At 33.6% G+C, this 24,034-nt stretch overlaps 1 protein-coding gene across 1 annotated transcript; it reads right to left on the reverse strand.

The window, feature by feature from the left end:
* Nucleotides 1-4,474: 4,474 nt before the first annotated feature.
* On the reverse strand, nucleotides 4,475-5,835 carry LOC112702619 (uncharacterized). Its single transcript, XM_025753743.3, has one exon. The coding sequence runs from the start codon at nucleotides 5,359-5,361 to the stop codon at nucleotides 4,807-4,809; it is 555 nt and encodes a 184-aa protein (XP_025609528.1). The 5' UTR covers nucleotides 5,362-5,835; the 3' UTR covers nucleotides 4,475-4,806.
* Between the last annotated feature and the right edge of the window lie 18,199 nt (nucleotides 5,836-24,034).

The following is a 24,034-nucleotide window of genomic DNA, read 5'->3' on the forward strand; positions in this document are numbered from 1 at the left end:
TTTTAGGTTGAATCCAAAGAAGCACTACTCAAATGAATGTTACAAACGATTTAAGAGGAAAAAATGTCAGAATCAAATAATAGGTCTGAGATATACGTAAATGCTATGTTCATGCAACTGTAATTACAAAATTAACAAGGAAAAGAAAAATCTTTAAACTTTCTTATCGTGTTCAAATGCTAAACAAAACTAGCTCAATTTTTTAATGTTACTTCACTTTGCATTTTTTTTTCAACTTTTATTATATTAATGGAATGTTATAACAATCTAACTCAATGTACAGTTTATTTTCTCAAATAATTTCATTTTTTAGTCGGTAAAGAAAAAAATTGCAACTTAATTCCTTTAACATTTTAATTGTCCATGAAAAACAGTGCATGTACTAGCTTCGGAGGATCATTTTTTTTTCGGTATTTCCCAACTCGGCAGGCTAAGTGCTAATTCGTCGTGGATTGAAACTTCATTTAAAAGTTTACCGTTGGCCAATAAGTTAATGCAAGTACAACCCGGCAGGTTAAACACTAATTCGTCACGGATTGGAACTTTATTTAGTTTATTTGAACATCCAAATAAGTTTCACATATCCAAAAAGAGACAAAATAATATTGATTTTTTTTTTTGGGTTGTCCAAAACAAATTTAATGCTCAATTAACATTTAACATATTGGAAAATTATCCCGTATACCTTTTCAAATGACCGGAATATCGTATGTCTTGTACGAATAAGTTACCAATGCTATATTTGTCTTATAGTGAGTGATAGAAGGACCAAAATAACCTTACTTTTATAAATATATTCTCACAAATAACCGCTCAAAAACGTAGTTATCAAGTTGGAGAGTAATGGATAAAATAACGTGTAAAAGTGAGTTTGGAATTGTTAAACATAAACTATTTTTTTGGCTTGGTAGCTTGTAGGTGTAAGTTTAGGGGTGGTGTGAGTGGAGAGATTGACGAGGAACCGAGGAGGGTTTTTTTGTGTTAGTTATTCCAACAATGCTTTTTTTAAAATTTTTTTCATTGAATAATTTATTGAAACAATTTTCCTTCCTGCTTATCATTTTCAGAATTTTTAATTTATAATAAGAATATTATTGCTTTTCCCAATTATATGTAATAAGGACAATATTAAACAAGTTTCTATTGTTTTTTTTTTCTTATGAAAATTAAACTCTAGTATAGCATGCATGTGAATATTGGTTATCATTATAGTGATTGGTTGCTATCTTTATTTATATGCTTAGCATCTCTTCTTAATCAATGATAGCCGAACTTCAAAAATATTTTATTGTGATTATAATTTTTTATTTTATTTTATGATTTTTTATCATCTATTTATAAATTATTTTTTTATATTTATTTATTTGGGTATAAATATTTTTTAATATATATATATAACTTAAAAATATTAATTAATGACTTAACATATCATATATTTTTAATAAATAATTTTCACTAATAATATTAACGATTCAAAATTTATTAATTATTTTTTATGAATTTTTATTGTTTGTCCGTTATTAATTTGCTGTATGTTATTACTTAACAATTTTCACTTATGAAACTATCAACTACTTAATATTAAGGTTTAGTTAATAAGAATAATGACATTAATATTTTTTCTAAGTCTTATTATTAATTATAATTAGGAAAGAGTCTTAAATAAATTTATTACGGGTGGCAAACATGTTGAAATTTGTCGGACTGGCTAGCATATCTTGGAAAAAAAAAATGACGGTCGGATTAGAAATTTAAGTCTTCTATAATAGAAAAAACTCACCTAACCCACACTGCCTAATTCACAGATTTTGCGGATTTTAGCAGGGCGGGACGGACTTTTGGTTTTAAGATGATAATTGAATTTGGAATGTTACTTTTGTGTTTGTATTTGGAATGTTTATTCGTTTTACTTTAAATTATAATTTAGACTATGTTTGATTGATTAGAAAGTTGGACAATATTTAATTATATATTTTAGATAATGTTTGTTTTACTTTAAACAATATTGGTTTTATTATTTTGTTTTAAAAAATTTGGTTGATCATTATGTATATTAGATATTTAGAATTATAAATATTTTAATGTTTGTAAATTTAAAAATTATAATTTTTTTATGTCTTTAGAAATTATAAATTCATTAAAATACTCATGAAATTATATATTTTTTTATTTTAATGGTTTAATAATTTTTCAAAAAGAGAAAGAGAGCCTATCAAATTGCCATTAAGTAGGCCGGAATAGAAATTTAGGACCGCTTCAATAGACGAAAAGGAGAACTAGCCCGCTAAATAGTAATCTTTTGGCGGGACAGAATGGGGCAGGGTGGGCATGCCCACTTGCCACCTCTAAAATTTATTTTCTTAATGAATGTTAATTTTGTTGTGAAATTCTATATTTCATTTAAAAATGTAGCATAATTGACTCTAATTCCTACATGTTGAAATGAATTTACTCGAAAAATTTAAAATGTAAATCACGTTTTTTTTTACAAAAATTTTTTATTAACATAATTAGTGGTGCTTACTTGAATAATTATATTTAGATTCTAATGATATTAAAGTCAACCTATTTTATTGTCTTATGCCTTCAAAAAATTCACAAGACTGACATAAAAATATAACAAGTTATATATTTTACTAATAATGTACGTTAGTGATTGATCTTTTAATATTTAAAATAGTAAAAAACTTAAATATGTATGTTATTTTTTAAAAACATTAAAAAGATACAAATTTAAAATTGACCATAAACATAAAGATTTGTATTAAAAATAGTTTATAAATAATTTATTTTATAATTAATTTTTTAATCATAAAAATATTTATTTTTAAAAAAAGTGATAGAAAATTTTTTATTATAAAAAAAATTAAATCACTTTTTTTTTAATACCATGATTTAACATTTATGCAAATTAATGACTTTTTCACCTTGGTGATATAATCGTTAACCTTTCTTAAGATTGGAATATAATATTTTTATTTAGTCATATTTATGATATGTTATCATATTATGTTTAGTGATAAAATTTTTACTGTCATTAAAAATAATTATTCATTTTTTTAATATTGATATCTAAAATTAACAAATAATTTATTATCATACACTCAATTATAGTTTACAATTAAATACTATTTAAATTTATAAATATAAATATTAAAATTTGTAATTGGATGCTTTTATTTATATCCAATTAATTGAAATTTTCGTTTAATCATTGATTTCTTCTAGTTTAATTTTTTTCCTAACATATACCAACTAAATTTAATGTAATATGATTTTAATTTGTGAAACTTATGGAAACAAAGAAGGATGTTAGGAGGGATAGAGAAAAATTGATGTATATGAAATGGAAACAATTTTTTAATAATGATGATGTTGATATGTTTAGTTTACCCAACAAAATGGTTTCGCTTAAAAATTATGTATTCAGCCATTCACATATCTATCTTTTATCTTACATCAGTCACATGGGTCATGGCTCATGGATAGAAGGGACATTGTGTGCATGTATATACTTGTCAACTATAAAACCTATTGCAAATTCACCGTGAACTCCTAGCTTTTAGGTACACTCAAAGTAATTTATCAAAATTTTGACCGTTCACATTAATTTATGTTATATCTCTGTGGTCAAAATGAGAAGAACATCACATTCCGCTACGTACATTGCCATACCAAAACACCTTCCTAACATATTATCCTTGAATTATCTAGGATCTGCAGAGACGGGGAGTGAGTTCCCGCCAATGGTTACAGAAACCAACCTCATTGGTGAGTTTGGTAACAGTCGCCGTTTCAATGCTTTAAAGGTTATAAAAGATCTGCAGCATAATGCAAAATGAGCAAATGGTACACAAGCGAACCACCCATTTATTCATCTAGGGACCAAGGATAACATCATTTCGGAAATAATTATGGTAAAAATTCTAATTATCTAATCATTCCGATTGCACAAATCTCTTATTAAGAAAAAATGTTATCTGCACTCTCTAGATGACCTAACCATTCCATCTGCAAATTGTTTCAACTTCCCCTAAACTAAGTCTAAAACCCTTTGTCCTCTAATCAAAGTATATCAATCTCCATAGCTCAATGAAGTTGGTGAATTGACGAAATTACTGAACAATACCCAAGCATGCATGATTTGAATCAAGGACCCCATACTACTTAAACCTCTCACCACTAGACCAATCTAAAGGCTTCAATGTTCTTCCAATCTAGTCCCCAGAAAAATCTAATCTAATATTCCATATTCCACAGTCATAATTCATAAAACTTCCAAAGTTATTCTAACAGCAGCATTGAATCAAAATGAGATTTGGGTATGCAAACTGGAAAAAACATTCACAGTTGGTAAAAATTTCAGCATACCTAAGGCTTCAATGGCATTCCACATCATTTTAGAGCACAACAACAGGAGAAAAACACTGCAGCAAGAATGTTGGAATGCATAGAAGTATAGAACCACATCATGTCTCATAATCCAAATATTATAATCATAATTCATATGATGCTATATCAACAACATTATAAGTTACAATTTGCTAATTACCGATATAGCAAATATATAAACATAATTAACACTTAACATTTATAACAATAACAGAACAGATTTCAGTGCTAAGTACGCGAATCGTAAGCCATAAGCGGAGACAGTGAATTAAACACGTAATTTAACAAATTACAAACACAGCATAATCAATTTCTTTCTCCTTATCAATCTCCACTATAATGCGATTATAATAAACAATCCACAAATGGGCCACATAACCCCTAATTCAACCACAAGGTTTTAAATATATACTCTCATACCGCATTCTTCGCCAGACCATTCGTCTCCACGGCCGGAATCTGCACGTACCCTAACTTCTTAGGGCTCTCGATCTTATCTTCTTCTTCGTCATCATCGAGGTAATCTTCGTACCGGTACTCGTAACGGCTTGAGAACATGGACCAGACAAGGTACATGGTGGCGGCGGTGAGGGCGCCGCAGCCGACGCCGAAGAGGAGGGCGACGACGACGGAGAGGATGTCCTTGGTGCGATCACGGAGGGAGCTGAATTCTTCGGAGGAGAATCCGAAGGGTGCGGCGAGGCGAGGGCTGCTGTCAATCTCGACGGCGGCGGAGGAGTCCTCGACGGCGCGGTCGAAGAAGATCTCGGATGGGAAAGGGCGGAAGGAGCGGATCTCGGTGAAGGTGGTGAGTGTAGCGGTGGACGGAAGGGAGGGATCGTCGGATGAAGGAAGGGCGAACGTGTAAGAGGATATGACGAAGGTCCGACAGGGGCGGGCGGAAGCGATGGTGGCGGAGAGGGCAACGAGGAGGCCGAGGACGACGGCGATCTGGAGGAGGTGGGCCATGAGAGAGAAAGAGAGAAATTGGAAGAAAGAAACTGAATGGAGAAGAATGGGTGCAAAATGGCAAAGTATTTGATGGAATTGTCTATGCCAGCTGTTAAAAGTATTTGTAAAATTAACCTAATTTATTTTGTTATATTTATTTAATGAACCACAATAATTTTAGAAATTAATTTTTGATCCCGTATAACTAAAAGTGAAAAAAACTAGGAAAACTATCATATTGCCAGAATTAAAAAATAATTAACGTTTGATGGGGTTGTTTTGGGCTTAAGAGGCAGAAATCACTCATCAGAAACATTGAGTGTGAGACGGACTCCTGGGAAGTAGTAATGTAATATTTCCTCTTGATCTGTCATTGGAAAATTCCAAACGCTCACCTTGAGAAGTCCCTAATCCAGAAGATTTTTGAGTTCAAGAATCGTTTTGCCTTGACTGAGCGCCAGACGAACTCCACGGCTGATTGTTTGGCTAAGCTGGCGTGTAAAATTAATTTTCAAAAACAAATCTCAAAAACTAACTACAATATAAATTCAACCTTTTTTATTTTTAATTTTAAAATTCAAAAAACAAAAAAATACTATTTTCCTCTTCTAAAAGATACTAGAATAACACTTTTCTCCCTTCTATTTATAAAATATATATTTTTCTTCCTTATAACTTTTTTTTTGAAGAGTAAACAAGGTCAACACATTAAGTGGAGCATACAAGTCACAAAACATAAACTTAAGCAACCCATATGTCATCTCCGACATAGCCATCAACAACATAGGTTATTTCCACCAATTCTTAGAACAACAAAACAACCTAACAACACAATCTACTACATCTATTGACTTGTTCTGAAAAACTAACTCGTTCCTACACAACCAGATGTTCCATATAAATGAGAAGAACTCCACTAACCATGTTTTTCGCGCGTCTTTCCTCAAGGGCAATGACCTCCAACTCTCAAAGTGCTCTTTTATGGACCCTGGGATACTCCATGCATGACCCACATAAGTAATCTACGCGCACCACACCTGCCATGCATACTCACACGTAACAAACACATATTGTACAGTTTCGATTTTCTTTTTACACATTACACAAATGTTATCAGTTCGTTCAATAATACCCAAACTACTCAGTTGATCCTTTGTATTAACTCGGCCTACCAACATGAACCAAGTAAACAACTTTACTCGAGGGGGAACAAGTCCTTTCCAGTTTCCATTTGTGAACATGTAGCTGAGAATATCTTTCGTCGCAGTCTGTACCTGCAACACCTGCACAAATGAGTTAGTAGTATAAACTCCTTCTTTATCAAACTTCCACACCACTCTATCTTTTACGCCTTCTATCAATCTCACAGCTTGCAAGATATCTAGAACTTGGTTCAAGTTGTCAGTCTCCCATTGGCGAAGTTCCGTCCTCCACTGAAAGTTTCAAACCCACTCTATCCCATTCCAAAACCCACAGTCCCCAATTACGAATCCTTTGTTATTTGAAATCAAGTAGAGTCTCAGAAAAGAGTCTTTCAGCTTTCCTGACTGTAACCATGTATCTTCCCAAAATCTGGTTGATCTGCCTTCACCTACTTCCATAGCCAGACCGTCAATCATCTTTTGTCTGACATGTTGTTCTTTAATTTGCAAGTGACAGATATCTCTCTACGGACCTCCTTTTGCTGGTATAGTCTGAGTAGATAATAACTACCCAGAGTTCATATTATTACAGGAGCAGACAACCTTCTTCCACAAAGGACAATCTTCCTTAGAAAATCTCCACCACCACTTAAACAATAAAGCGATATTCTGAATCGTCGCATCTCCCACACCCAGGCCTCCTAGTTTTTTCGGTGCCTGTATCAACTCCCACTTTACAAGAGCCAGCCTTGGCCGTCCGTCATCCTTCCCCCAAAAGAATCTCCTTTGCACTGAAATTAATTTTTTTGCCACCATAGCTGGCATTTTATACATACTCAAATAGTAAATAGGCAGACTATTAATCACTGACTTGATGAGTACCAACTTCCCAACTTTGCTTAGCACCTTCGCTTTCCACAAACTAAGCTTCTCCGCTACTTTATCTATTACTGGCTTTCATGTTTTAACTAACCTCGGGTTTTCTCCTAGTACAATGCCCAGGTACTTTACTGGTAGACTCGCCACCTGGCAACCTAATAAATGGCACATTCGACCGACCTACTCTTGACTATAATTCACCGGTATCAAACTGGACACGTCAAAGTTAATGCTCAATCCCGACATCACTTCAAAGCATCTCAACAGTCTCTTGTAATTTTTGACGGTCTCCTCCTCCGGCGGACAGAACAAGATAGTGTCATTGACGTTAGGATTTTTGCTAGTAAAGAATTTTATAAAAATAGTCGCGTTGTAGATATAGATTCTAAACCAACAGAAATTCCTTCGTGCAAACGTTTTGGTTGTCACAAGTAACAAACCCCTAAATAAATTGATAACTGAAGTATTTAAACCTCGGGTCGTCTTCTCAAGGAATTGCAGGGAGGTATGTTCTTATTATTGGTTATGAATATTGTAAATCGGGGTTTTTAAAGATGAGGAACAAGTAATTTAAATGGCAGGTAAAATAAATAAATAACTGTAAAATAAACTTTTGGCAAGGTATGAGAAATTGGAAGTCCAGTCTTAGTTATCCTTATCAATGATAATAAAAATTGAATCTTAATTCCACTTAGTTGACCTTTACTAAAGGAAAGGAAAGTCAAGCGACTAATTAGTTTGATCTTCGAATCCTATTTATTTCCTAAGAAAAGGTTGGGATTATTGAAGTTCAATTCAATTAGCAAAGATGACAATTATCAATTATATTGAGTTGAGATAACTCCTGAGTTATTGATTTCTTAACCAAAACCAAAAAGGGAATAAAATCTACTTGAATGAAAATAAATTGGATAAAGCCAAAGCATCCATAACATATAAATCTGAAATACCTCAAATTATATTAAATAAAAATGTCAATTTTAACATGGACAATATCATCAGCCAATTGGGAAACATCAATCAAATACAAATAAAAATATCAGAGTAAATAAAAATGGAAGAGAAAATAAATAGTAAAAAGAATATTGAACCTCTGATGAAGAAGTTGAAATCCTAATCCTAATCATAATCCTAAGAGAGAGGAGAGAACCTCTCTATCTAAAAACTACATCTAAAAACTAAAATTGTGAATTATGAATGCATGATTATGAATGAATGGATTCTCCTACTTTATAGCCTCTAATCTGTGTTTTCTGGGTCGCAAACTGGGTCGAAAACAGCCCAGAAATCGCTGGAGAAGAAATCTGTCATGCTGATTTTCGTAACTGCGATGCGTCTGCGTGGATGACAAGTTCGCGTCGCCTAGCGTCAGGGCAACTATGACATATTATATATCAAATTGAAGCCCCGGACGTTAGCTTTCCAACGCAACTGAAACAGCGTCATTTGGACCTATGTAGCTCAAGTTATGACCATTTTAGTGCGAGAGGGTCAGGCTGACAGCTTTGCAGTTCCTTCAATTTCTTGTATTCCTTCCGCTTTTGCATGCTTCCTTTCCATCCTCCAAGCCATTCTTGCCCTATAATCCCTGAAATCACTGAACACACATATCACGGCATCTAATGGTAATAAGAGAGGATTAATATTAGCAAATATAAGACCAAAGAAGCATGTTTTCAATCATAGCACAAATTCTGGAAGAAAAACGTAAAACATGCGATTAGTATGAATAAATGGGTAAAGAGTTGATAAAAATCACTCAATTGAGCACAAGATGAACCATGAAATAGTGGTTTATCAGTCATAAGCAAATTGAAGATGTGATAACTCTATATTATCCCTACCGACTAAGAGGGGTGCTATTCTCCCTTCCTTACCGCCTCCCCAATCATCCTGTTCAAGACGTCTACAACCAGCACGAATAGAAAGGGTGATAGTGGGTCACCTTGTCGGAGTCCCCTTTCTATCTTAAAAGGTTTTGATGGTGCCCCGTTAACCATTATGGATATAGATGCTGTTCTAATGCATTCTGCTGTCCATGCTCTCCATCTTGTACCAAAACCCATCTTTTCTAGCACCATATCAACAAAGTTCCATTTGAATATGTCATAGGCTTTTTGGAAGTCCAATTTGATAATTGATGTCGCCCTCTTCTTCAGTTTTAGCCACTGTATAGTCTCACATGCTATTAGCACTCCATCATGTATCATTCTTCCTTTGACAAATGCAGTTTGTGATTCCCTAACTAACCCCGACATTACACTTCTCATCCTTCTTGTCAACACTTTTGATATGATCTTGTATACGCACCCTACCATACTGATTGGTCTAAGATCTTTTATCTCCTTCGCACCCACAAACTTCGGAGCCAGCGCTACCCAAGTAACATTGGAGTCTGCTGGTATTTATTCAAGAGTGTATATATATATATAGTGTGTCAAATTGTATATATTCAAAAGTAGAATAGTAGAATATCCGTCTTGCGTTCTTGGCTCTCACTGGAGCCCTTTAACAGCCTTTCCTATTGTGTCCTAAATCTTCACAATTAGAGCATCTAACTGTTGAAATTCTCCTTGCATTTGATGGTGCATCTTTATCTTTTTTCTTTATCCTACTTTTTCTTGGCCTCCTTGGAAGTCTACGCAATGGTGGTAGAAGCACATCTATATCATCCAAAGTATCCAGATCCGGTAAGGGACTATGTAGTCCAGAATAAGCTATGTTGTACTTATCTTTGTTGTAATATGCATCACAATAATTCTCCACTTTCCCCATATGTAAATAACGGCTGCCGCACCATGTTTGCATGGCAACCCACTTATTTGCCATGCTTTGCATTCACATGTATGCAATGCTAAATTTACAGGAAATCTTGTAAAACTATCATATATTTCATATCAATGTCCACCAGCAGGTTTTACTTTGTAATATCTTGCATCCTCAGTAGTTTTATTTACTGAAATCCTTGGTCCAACATTATATGACCAAGATGCAGTAGAAAAAAACTATATGTAGAATCTCATCATGATTTTGACTCTTAGTCCATCCACTAATTTCAATACAGTCATGCTTTTCAAGTTGTCTATCCAAACATTAAACGACTCACACACATTATTAGTAATATATGAACTTTTATGATTTGTGTAAAATGCATGTGTAGACCAAGTGTGTAATGGGATATCCATCAAATATTGGTAGGCATCATTATCAAATGCTTTCATCTTTTCCATTGCCTTTTTGAAAAGAAATTCATTTGGAGCTTTGATATTAAATTACTCTTCCACCTTAGCCCATGACTACAATAAAGAAGTTTCGTGACCTACAAATTCAACTGAACAGAATAGATTAGTTACAATTTTAGTTTTTATTATCTTTTCTTATCTTATCTTTATGTTATCTTTTTATCTTATCTTATTTTTACTTTTATCTTTCGTAGGCAATGCTTTATATTTAGTTTTATCTTCAAAATTTATAATTCAATTCATTTCAATCAACAATCAATAAAATTTTTTCATCTTTTCTTTTCTTATTCTTTCACATTTTTATCATGGTATCAGAGCCTTGGTATCCTATTCTTTTTCAACCTTCCCCCACAATGAATAATCAATCTTCCAATTTAGCTCAGAATCCAACCAATCTCTATTACATCCATTCAAGTAAAAATCCAACATGAGTCTTGGTTACACCTGTTCTAATAGGAAACAACTATCATTCATGAATAGTCACTGTGGCCTATCAGCGCTTTCTTCTGACAATTTTATCTGTGCCTTTTTTCAGCAGTTTCGTCTGTATTCTGTTTCATCAGTCATGTCTGCATTTTGTTTCAGCAGTTTAACCTGCACTCTGTTTTAGCAGTTCCAATTGCACTCTTATTGCACTCCACGCGTTCTCTTTTTTTATCGCGTTGTACGCGTCCTCTCTTATTGCGCTTTACGCGCCCTCTGAAGACCACTCTTATTGCGTCATACGCGCCATCTGAACGTATTGCTCTCCACGCGCTTCTTTTTTTGAAGATCACTGCTTGCTCTCTCCCTCAATCACAGCATCTCTTTTTTATATTTTTTCCGTCAGTAGTTCTAGCTCCGCCGCATGCATCTCTCTGTGTCACCACGTCAGACACGTCTTCCTCAACAATTTTATCGGAACTTATCCAAGTTGTGGATTATTGACATTTTCCATCTACCAGCTTGTGAGGGCGTATTAAACTACTCTTCCATCTTAGCCCATGACTACAATAAAAAAGTCTCGTGGCCTACAAATTCAGCCCAACAGAATAGATAAATTCAGTTATAATTTTAGTCTTTATTATCTTATCTTATCTTATCTTTATGTTATCTTCTTATCTTATCTTACTTTTATCTTTCGTAGGCAATGCTCTATATATATTTAGTTTTATCTTCAAAATTTATAATTCAATTCATTTCAATTCAATTCAATCAACAATCAATAAAATTTCTTCCTCTTTTCTTTTCCTATTTTTTCACGATTTTATCAGACAGCCATCCAATAAAAATCTTGTAAAATCAATAATGGATATTTTGCTTTGAAATCATTCAACAAATGCTTACTACAATGTCTATGCCATAAATTTGAAAAGTACTCAAAAACTGCATGTGTCAATCCCTGACATTAAATAGAAACAAATTAAAACAAATTATTAATAATAAATAATATTATGTCACAATAATACAAATTAAAATATATTATCTTTTGTTTGTCACTTATTATTGTGTAACGATCATTTCCTAGTGCATCATGTAAGCAGTTTAAGAAAAAACTCCATGAGTCTCTACACTCTGCCTCTATTATAGCAAATGCTATGGGAAATAATCCATTATTTACATCAAGAGAAACTACACATAACAATACCTCTCCACATGAACCTTTCAAATGACAACCATCTAAAGTAAAAAATGATCTACAACCATTTAAAAATCCTAATATACAAGGAGATAGATACACAAAATTCTCTTGAAAGTACGATTTTTCTCTTCCAATGTCATTTGATCATAGTACTCCAATCTTACTATGCTCCCCCTATTTTTTTTCTAGTAAAAGATTAGCAAACTTAACTATCTTCTTATAACTTAAAGCATGAGAACCTTCAACTTCTTCCCATCCTTTTCTTCTGGCCCTATATAATTGGATGAGCTTCAACTCCAAACTTGGTAATCAATTCATTAGATATGAGTTCATAGCTCATATTTGGATCAATATTTAAAGATTGTTTTAACTATTTTGCTATCCATGTAGAATTATTATTTCTCTTTTTAGATTTTCTAATACAAATATGTTTTGGCTTATAACTCTTGATCATAAAAGCAACACCATCTGAAAAAGAAGAAGCATGGATCCTCCAAGGATAACCTTCAGAAGCACAAATGGTAGTCACCCTTGCTTTCTCATTTTTCACTCTTATTATATCAAAATTCTCTTGAATTATATAATTTCTCAATATACTCCTAAACTCATGTACGTCAACAAATATCATAAACTTTTCTAGACTAACATTTTCATTATCCTCAACGTCAAATCTTTTCATTATTTCACCTTCATCCTCTATGTTAACTTCTACTTCACTTTCTTCTTCTGAAGTGTAGTCATCCTCATTCCACTCCTCATCATCCAAATAACCCTCTACACATTGATCTTTATTAACATCATATTCTTCATCATTATCGGTAAATAATTATTCAATAGGGGGTTCACTCTATCGTACTCATTGACACTAAATATAGCTTCAATATTGGTAGACATTTTGCTAAAATGAAAAAAAAAGGCGTAATTACTAATGAATAACTATAACAGAAGCAAAGAAACGAAAAAAAAAGAAGCTATGCAAAAAATAAGAAATTCAAAATGAAGGGATTAGGGATATATTCAGGATTGCCAATGATATGAATTTTTTTTAAATTAATTGAGTTTGAGAAAAGGATGTCAAACCTTATTACTTGAATTTATAGTAACGGCGATGATTACATAAAGCTATGCAATAATGACAGCACTTAGATAGCGATGGCAGAGACAAACAAAGAAAATTGGAGAGATTGAAAGAGAAATAGCGCAGGAATGATAATATCGATAAACAGATAGTAGAGCGACTGCGAGATAATTGGAATCCTAATTCAAAAATTGAGTTTAGTTAGTAAATAAATATGAAGGAATAGTGTGGTAAATTAGGATATTAATTTTATTGAATAAAATATTTAATTTTTTTAAATGGAATATTCTATTAATATTTTTAACCAAATGGATTAAATTGTATATTTTATAAATAAAGGGGAGGAGAGTGTCATTTTAGCATCTTTTAAAAAAAGAAAGTAGAATTTTTTCCAAAAATTAAAATAGTGACTAATGAATCTTTTTTATGTGATGAACTTATTTTTCAATTAGTTTAGTTTCACTTCTAATTAATTTTAAAAAATATTGTTTCTCATCAATAAATATAGTAAACTGTATTTAAATAATTTTATAAAATATTCCATCAAATACTTTTTTAAAAAAATAAAATAAAATAAAAATAGAATGGTGCTATTTTATATTTTTTTAGGTGAATTACAAACCAAAATGTTGGTTTTCCAGTTTTAGCCCGATAGAAATTTCTATTAGATTTTGGTTGATAAAATTATAAAAGTAATAATTAATTGATATGTTTTAAATTCTAATTGCACAAAATAATTCTTTTGCAAATATAAATTGTTTAATTTTTTTAGAAAAAAAATTTTCAACTTTTTAACTAATTTTTATATTTATATATCTATGTCTATATTTATCTATAGTTCTATACCATATACAATGGAGATATAAAAAAAATTAGTGCATACTTTTCTTTAAAAAAAATTATGATATATAATTTATTAAAAATATTTTTTTATTATTTTCAAAACTTGAACTCAAGAGTCAAGACTTATTAAGTTATATATAATTCATCATCTTAATTATTTTATTTTTATTATTTTATACATATTTAATAAATAAAAAAAGTAAACATATTAATATCTATTAATACACTAATAATATATAATGATAATATAAAGGGTAAAACACATGCATAAACCAAACACATGTCAATATTACATGAATCTTTCAAAATAAATAACGGTACATGGATGTCTTCATTTATATTTCTATATAAATCAAATTCATTGAATTTAAATTAAACATTATAGTATTAAATCGAATCAATATGATTCGAATTATATGGTGCACCGAGTTTAAATATAAATCGAATTTATTAATTTTGAATTAGTCATTGTAGGACTAAATCGAATCAATATGATTCGAATTACATGGTGTACTACTAAATCGAATTAAGTCAATTTCTTAGTAAATCGAAATGTAACAAATTCGATTTATACTCAATGGTGGCTAGTGGTAAATCGAATCTGTAACACCCTACCACACTTAATCTTATGCTTAAGTCATAAGACTCAGATAGTAAGGTATTACGACCTCTAAAAGTAAAAATATATATAATAATAGTGAAAGAGATATTTAACTAGGAGCCTTGAAAAACGGGTAAAACAAAAACGCAAAGTAAAAGTGCAATGCTCAGGAAACGAGATAACTTGCGTGTGAAGAAACCAAAAGTCAGCGAACATAATATAACAGAAACTAGGAGTAGAGAGCCCAAAAGATACATAATAACAAGCTCCTAACTCAGCCTGCGGAGCCAAGGCTGGACGGAGAATATTTACATACGTATATACATATCCCAAAGCCCAAAATACATAAATAAAACCTTAGCTCTCCATTAGTCTCTAAGAGGAACAAAATAAACAAGTTTCTTGGAGAGAAAGCTAAGTACATATATACATAAGCTACATAACAAGAGAACCCAGAAACCGCTCTGCTTCAAGAATCCAGACGCCTAGTGAGGTGCCTCTCAACCTGCATCGGAAAATAACAACACAGTATGGGGTGAGAACCGGAGATTCTCAGCATGGTAAAGGTGCCACACACATAATATATACGGTCCTGAGAATTCCAGAGGCAATCCTAGAACGCCGACACTCAGATTGTAAAACTTAAAGAACTAAAGAGAAACCATAAATCAGGATGGTCCTCTAAGGCTTTCTAAACTAGATCAATTCCTTAAATCTAATTGGAACTTAAATAAAATCCTCATTCTCTCCACCTTTCCTCCGCTCCTCCATCTCCAGTAAATACAAGGACAAACAAGCAGACCAAGCAAGCACAGGTAGAATACAGATAATACATATATCAATTATGACAATTAGCATATTATAATCAATTAGGCAAATCTCAATTAATGCACAAACAAGCCATACATACAAATGCATATGATGCATGCCTGTCCTATGGCCATTGATATCAACTGTTGGTTACGTAGCCATCCCGACATGTTCTCAAGCTCAAAATACACCATGGGGAGAATCCCTAAGCTGACATAGGGAAGAGAACGCCCCCAAGCTCAATAATATCCATGGGAGAAATCACAAGCTGACATGGGGAGAAGAGACAACACCCCAAACTGATATGGAAAAAACAATACCCCAAGCTGACATGAAAAAATAATACCCCAAGCTCAATGTTATCCATAGGACTAATCCCTGGCTAACATGGAAAAGACAACACTCCAAGCTCAATAATGTTCAACCTTTAGCTTATATATGCATCTCCGGCATACTCGCGACACTACTGCACTTTCTCAATAAATCATAAGCATTTACTCATTCTGCTTATATTTTATGATACACAATTATAAATTCATAACTCGTCTCATCGTCCTCATTTCATTAATGTCCACGATTATCTCATTCATTAATCTCAATATTACATTATTCTTCTAACTGCCTCAAATATCTCTCTTCCATCATCTTATCTAAACAAAAGCCATCTTCTCCAATCCTTAGTTTAGTTATCTTCCTTCATCTCTAAGTTACCTCCTTTTTCCTAACTTTATCCTATTATTGAGCTTACTAACAATATTTAGACTAAAGAAATGAAAATAGAAATCTAGAGGTTCAAGTTTGAGCTTTAAAACATAAAATCTATTTTTGCTGAAAACAAGGCCACGCATACGCGTCGGTACGCGTTTAGGCCAAGATGCGTACGCATCCACTGATTACGCGTACGTATGCAAACCAAGCAGTAACGTTTGTCCGTGAAGGGGGTATATGCGTACACAAAAATTCCATGTCACGCGTACGCGTGGGTCACGCGTACGCGTGGACATGCATTTTTCCAAAAATTTCACTTAGTTTCAAAAGCTGCAGAATTTTAATTTCTAACCTCAAACTTCCGACACGCATAACTTTTTCATTTTAAATTATTTTTCATCCGTTCTTCGAACGGTATAAGCTTCACGAACCCAATTTTCACATAAAATAAGTTTGAAATCATTTGGGGATCCAAAAGCCAAGTTATGGCTCGTCGAAGTTCGGCCAAAAACTAACTTTGCACAAAAAGCTCAAACCTCAATTTTCACAAAGACTAAACTCAATCCCACTTACTTTACTCTTATTCAACACAACCACACACCATTTAAAAATGCCAAGACCTTCACACCTTACCTCAAACAAATATACCTCAATATACACCTCATCTCATACCAAACATTCATTACCTAATCAACAAGATTTACCAACAAACTATCACAACCTTACCTTCATTTTCATACATTAGTAAACCTCATTAATTTATTATTTAGGATTCTAACACCAATATCAACAACAAGCCACAACCCAACCTTGTTCAAGATACCACTTCAAAGTACTAAACAATTTACATATCATACAACACTTCATTTCAACCATTCCAATCCAACAATCCACATTCAAAATAATATTAAACATTAATTAATGAAACAACAATAATAACTCATATTCATAACTCCTTACTACAACATCAACAACCACAAACAATAACGATCCAACCTCTCTCACACTCATTCAACATCCATCATAAGTTGTACTAAGCATTACACATAATCGTGCATTCCAACCTACCCTATGGTCATCTAGCCTAAGTTTTTACAGAACATTAAATATTAAATACCAGAAACTTAAACCATACCTTATCCGATTTTCACATATTATAAGCTTGATTGAATACTTGAATTTTGATTAAGGGTTTGGAAGTTTTAATGTTCTTACTTCTTCCCCTTTCCCCAATTGGTTGCGGTGTGGAATTGAAATTAGGGAGAAAGGGAAAGCCATGTCCCTTAAAGGCTAATGGGATGAATTGGGCCTTGGGGCCCATTTTGGGCCCAGTTCACCTGGTTCGGTCCGTTCGGTCTAATCTTGAGCCAAATTCTTTAAAATTGGTGTTAAAATTCATATTTTAATTAGCTCTATTATATTAAACTATCAAATCTCATTTTTTAATTACTTTGATTAATAATTACTATATGGGTTAGTTATTTACTAATTACTCGGGGTTTACAGAATCCACTAAGTTCGATTTAGTATGCAGTGACCTATATATAAATTGAGCTGAATTAATTCAATTTAGTATGATACTAACATATATAAATATGAGCTGAACGTGAATTTCTCATCATAGTGGGACTCACAATGGCTAGTGATGATAGTTTTTTAGTTTTGATGCACTATAGAGGGTCGATTAAGAAAAAAATGTGATCTGGAATTAAATTTATTGATAAGGATCCACTGAGTGTTTTCCTCAAACCTTCAACGAGTTTCATGAGTTTCAGAATACTATAATCCAAAAATTTGAGCTGCATGGCGTGAAACGAGTGAAGAAGTTATTTTATAGAATTTCGATTTCTGTGTTGCATGATGGTGTGAAGTACGATTCCTTCGTCATAGGTAGTGATGGAGATTTGCAAGTTCTAATCCATTGTTGTCGTTACTTTTTCGAGGCGAGGACCCCTGAGTTATTGACCAAGCTTGTAGATGTGGTCTCTAGTTCAAGAAGTTCGAACTAGAATCCTCAATCTTTAGCAATCCCAGTCGGCTATAGTTCAATGCCTCTTGGTGCCTCATCATCTGTGCCCGTGATTACACTTGAGGTAGTTTTGATTGCATCTCCATCCTTTGCAGCTAATCTAAACTGCAATCATGATGAAGAAATAGGTGATACTCGACCCTTCAGTGAGCTTGCGATTGCGATGGCCGGTACTCCTGTTATGGTCTTGCTTTTCTGAGAGGATGGAGCACCGGATGGTATGGAGGATGTACTGCAGGATGATGATGGTGATGATGTGGAGTTCGCCACGATTGCTGATGATAGTGATGATGACATAGCGATGAGTATTCCAGCTGGGGGTGGTGGAGCATCTAGTTCAGGAACTCAGCAGTACCTCCCGCACTTTTCAATTTTTGACTTAGATGCCATGACACAGCAAGGGGTACCGGGAGTACCTGTTAGATTTGGGGCCAAGGATACACAAAATACAAGAGCTCTAGCTAAGTTGCAAGTTGGTTAGCAGTTTTAGGATAAAGAGGAGGTCGTCTTAAGCGTGAATACTTATAGCATCCGCTGTGGGGTTAAATACAAAGTGTTGAAATCTAATCATCGCAAGTATTATGGGAAGTGTGAGAAGTTTGGCAACGGGTGCATATGGTTGATTCAAATCATTCTTTGCCAACGTAGAGGTATTTGGAGGTAAATGGTATAATAAACTTCATACTTCACAGGTGCTTGATTATCATAAGATATCGGCCTTCATACTGCCTATGATTAGAGCTGATGCTGCTATGTCGATCAAGGTACTACAGAATACGGCCATAACCCCTATTTCCTCTACGACCTCAAACCCTCCCCTCTAATGCATCAATGGCATCGTCGAGCCACCTCTACTCACGCTGACTCGAACGTTTCCCGACACGACATTTCCGCTCAACATAATGGTTGTTTGGAACATCAAGAACCTGATCCAAATCCGGATTCTGTCCTATACCTCCCAAAAACATCTCTGTCGGGATCGCAACTACTCTAGAGTCATCGAGGAATAGCTCAGGCATCAAGAATCGCCTACCATGTCGATGCCACCACTATAAGTATGCATGTGACGGTCCTGGATATGGAACAACATTAAATCATAATACATGTTGTGCCCGATTGGTCAAATCAATGTGCCAACTCTCTAAGGTAGAGGAAAACCACCGATCGCCGCCTCTTCCATCCTTTAACATCAAGAAAATCGATGTTGAGTGTGGCTAGCGGCCGATGCTGTACTCCTCCAAGTTGTGGTAGCACCGATCCACCTGAAACCACTCGATGACAACAAATTAGATCAATGTCGTCACAAACCTCCATAATGCCGTGTGCCGTGACTCTAGTATTTCAGGATGCATTACCTTTACGACATCCGGCGAGCTGTATGACATCCACACGAACTGTAAAGAGAAATGGTTCTAAAAAAAGGAATCATGACTAGTAAGAAGACAAAATAACTGAACAATAAAAGCTTGAAATGTTTAACACTCACATCCCAACCCGAGTAAATTTATATTCAGTCTGCAGTGCACGACTCGAGGTCCTTTCTCGCTCAATGTTGGCTGATAACCTGACCACCTATGACCCAAGATATGTTATCAACAACTATCTTAAACCATAAAAATAGTAACAGACAAAACAACTATTAATATTGAGTGCCTCGTCGGCAAGGGCCAGTGAAAGGCGTCAAACCCATCAGGCCTAAAATCCGGGAACCGCCAGATAATCTATGACGGAAAGAGCTACAATGGACCGGGCAACTTAACCATATGCTTGTTGGCCACACGGCACAAGCACTGGTATAACCAAGACAGAGCGGTAGATCCCCAGCTATATCTACCCATGTCCTCTAATCTCGCTACGTACGGCAACCACCTAATATGCATGCGTGTACCGGACTTGTTACCAAAGAGCTGCGTCGATAATAGCATCGTGATATATGCTCTCACATACCTCCTAACTGTCTCCTCGTCTACACCGTGGGAAAGGTCACTGAATGTCTCCTGCATCCAAGTGCACTTCATAGTGAACTTGTCGATGTAGTCCGCTGGCGGCAACACACTCAATAACTCCTCGAACCAAGCCCGTGCTGGATGGTCGCCGTCGATGTATCACTCGAAGTCCGTTAGACATCCGCTAACATACTGTTCGTTGATCGAGAGTTCTAGCTGGTACACTACATCCTGTAGTATAATCGTGCATTCTCCGAATGGCATGTGGAAAGTATGTAGCTCCGAATGCCATCTCTCAACAAATGAACTCACTAGTGGCTCATCCAACCTAAACCAGTGGTCGTTAAGCCTCAAGAGATGGGCTAAGCCAGCCATCTGCAAGTCCGGCATGATCCTTTCGTATAGGGACATACCATTCTACCTCCTCATATTCGTGATACATTGGTGGGCTGCATGACGATGAAAAAATTCTCTAAGAATCATAACAATTTAGAAAACAAAAATCACTCTAAAACAGATAATTCTAATAAAAACTACTTTGATGTAACAAATATTGCAAACCTGAACATAGATAACCTAATATTGTTGAATTATATTAAATTAAATTAAACCAAAATTAATCTAAATTAAATTAAATTCTAATGGAACATATTTAATCTAATATTTATGACAGAAAGCTAAACCCTAAACTATAACTAAACTTGTAGTGCCTTGTTAATCTAAGATTTAATAATTTAATTTTTTAAATAAATTAAATCATATTAAATCCTTGCTAGTCTTCTACTGCCTAGTTAATTCAACACTTGAAACGTAAATTAAATTAAATTGTTAATCCAATAAAATTTCTAACCTCGTTAAACATCTAACATTAAAAACCTACAAATTCTAACCAAACATGTTATCACTACCCTTCAACATACTTAGTTATCCCTCACTCAACATGCATTTGTGGTTTCAATGTTCTAACAAATTGCTACCCCTAAATCAATACTCTAACTACTATTTGAAGATTAAAAATTCTAATAATCAAGTTCTAAGCAATTTAATATCATTAACAATTCTTTATTTCTCAAAAAAATAAATTAAATTAAATTTTCACTAACCCCTTTATGGACACTACCAGCAATATGGGCGACTCTGTCCAATCATAGATTCAATTTGGGTCATCTTCTATTTTTGCAGTTTGAATTTTCTACTATAGATTTCCGTAGTTACTTGGATTTTTTTGTTTTGGGTGGATTTGGTATGGTGAAATGTAATTTGAAACAAGTGAATTCGAATTCTATATATAGTGATATCTATTCTAAATCGAATTAATATGTGTCGATTTACCACTAGCACGTCCATTCATAATTTGAATTGACTTCATTTAAATTACTATGGTGGTGTAATTTGAATTTAATCCATTCAATTTACTATGTGCCACAGTACCATAGGCATTTCGCATTTCATTCCTTGGTAAATCAAAGCTAATTACTTTGATTTACATTGTTTCTTACTAAATCTTGATTCGATTTAATACTATAATGTCTTATTCGAATTCAATAAGTTCAATTTATATAGAAATATATATGAATAAAAACATTCACGTAACATTATTTATTTTGGAAAATTCATGTAATATTAGCATGTGTTTGGTTTATACATATGTTTTACCCTAATATAAGAACTTTAATTATAATATTTTTTTAAAAATATATTTTATCATATATAATTCATAAAAGACAAATTTTGTTATGGCTTAAATAAAAATTTCTTAATTAAAATATAAAAAATTTAACATATTAACTAATTTCATATGTTCACAAATTCAATTTACATAAATATAAAATAAGAGGCTCTGATACCTATAAAATAAGAGGATCACTTGATAATATTATTGTTGCTCAAGAGGCTTTATATTTTATGAAGAAGACTAAAACTAAGAAAGGAGTTCTTGCCTTTAAAATTGATCTAGAAAAGGCCTACAATAGAATAAATTGGGATTTTTTTGAACACAGTCTTAATAAGTTTGGTTTTTCATCGCAATCAATCAAGCTTATTATGTCATGTATTAGATCTTCATCTCTTTCTATTCTATGAAATGGGAATAGGCTTGATAGTTTCGTACCTAAAAGGGGCCTGCGACAAGGAGATCCAATGTCGCCCTATCTGTTTGTTCTATGTATGGAGCGCTTGAGTTGTTATATCTCTCAGTTAATGCATAATGGGGATTGATAATCGATAGCAATATCTAGAGGTGGGCCAATAATGTCTCACTTAATGTTTGCAGACGATCTTATTTTATTCTGTAAAGCAAAGAAATCACAGGTGCAACTTGTTTTAAATGTTATGAATTTGTTTTGTAGAGCGTCTGGTATGAGGGTTAATTTTGAGAAATTCAGAGCTATCTGTTCCTCTAACGTCCCTAGACAGTGCAAGGATATGTTTACCGGGATATCATTTATTCACATTACCAACTTTTTGGGTAAATATCTGAAGGTTTTTCTTTGTCATGCTAGATCTTCTAGAGAAATTTTTCAAGATGTTAAGGACAAGATTCGTCAAAGATTATCTTCTTGGAAGGGTCGGTTTCTCAACAAGGCTAGGCGTATATATCTTGCAAAATCGGTAAATACTTCTATCCCTATTTATAGAATGCAAACATCTCTTTTTTCGGCAGTAGTGTGTCTAAAAATTGACAAATGTGTTAGACAATTTATGTGGAATGATAAATCAAACATTGGAAGTCTTCATCTCACCTCTTGAAAGACACTTATTACTCCAAAAAAAAATTGGTGATCTTGTTTTTAAAGATTCTAAGTTAGTCACCTTTTTCCTTCTTGGTAACTTGGATTGTTATCTAATAAGAATAAGCTGTGGGTTAAGATCTTGCATCATAAATATAGGAGAAAACGAGCTTTTTCTTTCTAATCAATCTTGTAAGGGTGCTTCTCATATATGGAAAGCTATTGTTACTACAGCCTCAAAATTCAAAGATGGATTTAGATGGAACATTGGGTCTTTTTCAAATTCTTTCTGGTTCTTTTCTTGGATGTTTCATGGATCTATTAGTGAAAGGATAGATTATGTTCATATTTCAAACTCTGATTTGCATGTCAGAGATCTTATTTTTAATAATGCTTGAAATCTTCAAGGTTTTACCTCTAATATTCCTAAGGATCTAAATTGATTATTCATAGCTATGAGCCTATCTCATATTATGATGTCCCTAGTTGGATTTGGTGCAGATCCAGGGGTAGTGAATAACTTCAAAAGATGGTTATCTTTGACTCCTAGATAAGCATGCCCCTGCCAACACTTCAATGAATTGTACTTAGTTGTGAAAACATCATATTCTCGAGAAAGTGAGACTTTTATTCTGACTATGCCTTTACAATGTTCTTTCCACCTGTGAATTCTGTTTCAACTGTCATCTTGAATCTTCAAATACTTGTAGCCATTGCAACATTTCTAAAGAAAATGTTCTCCATTGTTTGAGAGATTGTTCCAAAATCCAGTGCATCTAGAGCAACCTCAAAATCGATCAAACTCCGACTTTAATGGTGCAATATTTTTCGACTTGGTTGCAAACGTTGTTAAAAAGAATTTATTTGTTTCTGTTGTCAACAGCTTTGTGGTGTATATGGCTTGATAGAAATTCTTGTATCTTTAATAATGAAAACCAATACCCTACTTTCATAGCTTTCAAAGTCATATTCTTGGCCGAAAAATTCTGAATTTCCTCGTCTTCGAATTTCCAACAAAATTCCTTTTCAATTGAATATAAGTGGACTTAACTAAACACTGGAT

The sequence above is a fragment of the Arachis hypogaea genome, chromosome 7, assembly GCF_003086295.3.
Source record: "Arachis hypogaea cultivar Tifrunner chromosome 7, arahy.Tifrunner.gnm2.J5K5, whole genome shotgun sequence".
NCBI lineage: Eukaryota > Viridiplantae > Streptophyta > Magnoliopsida > Fabales > Fabaceae > Arachis > Arachis hypogaea.

Bases quoted from the DNA above. Each gene is read 5' to 3' on its own strand.
- LOC112702619 (XM_025753743.3), bottom strand. From the start codon at position 5,361: ATGGCCCACCTCCTCCAGATCGCCGTCGTCCTCGGCCTCCTCGTTGCC.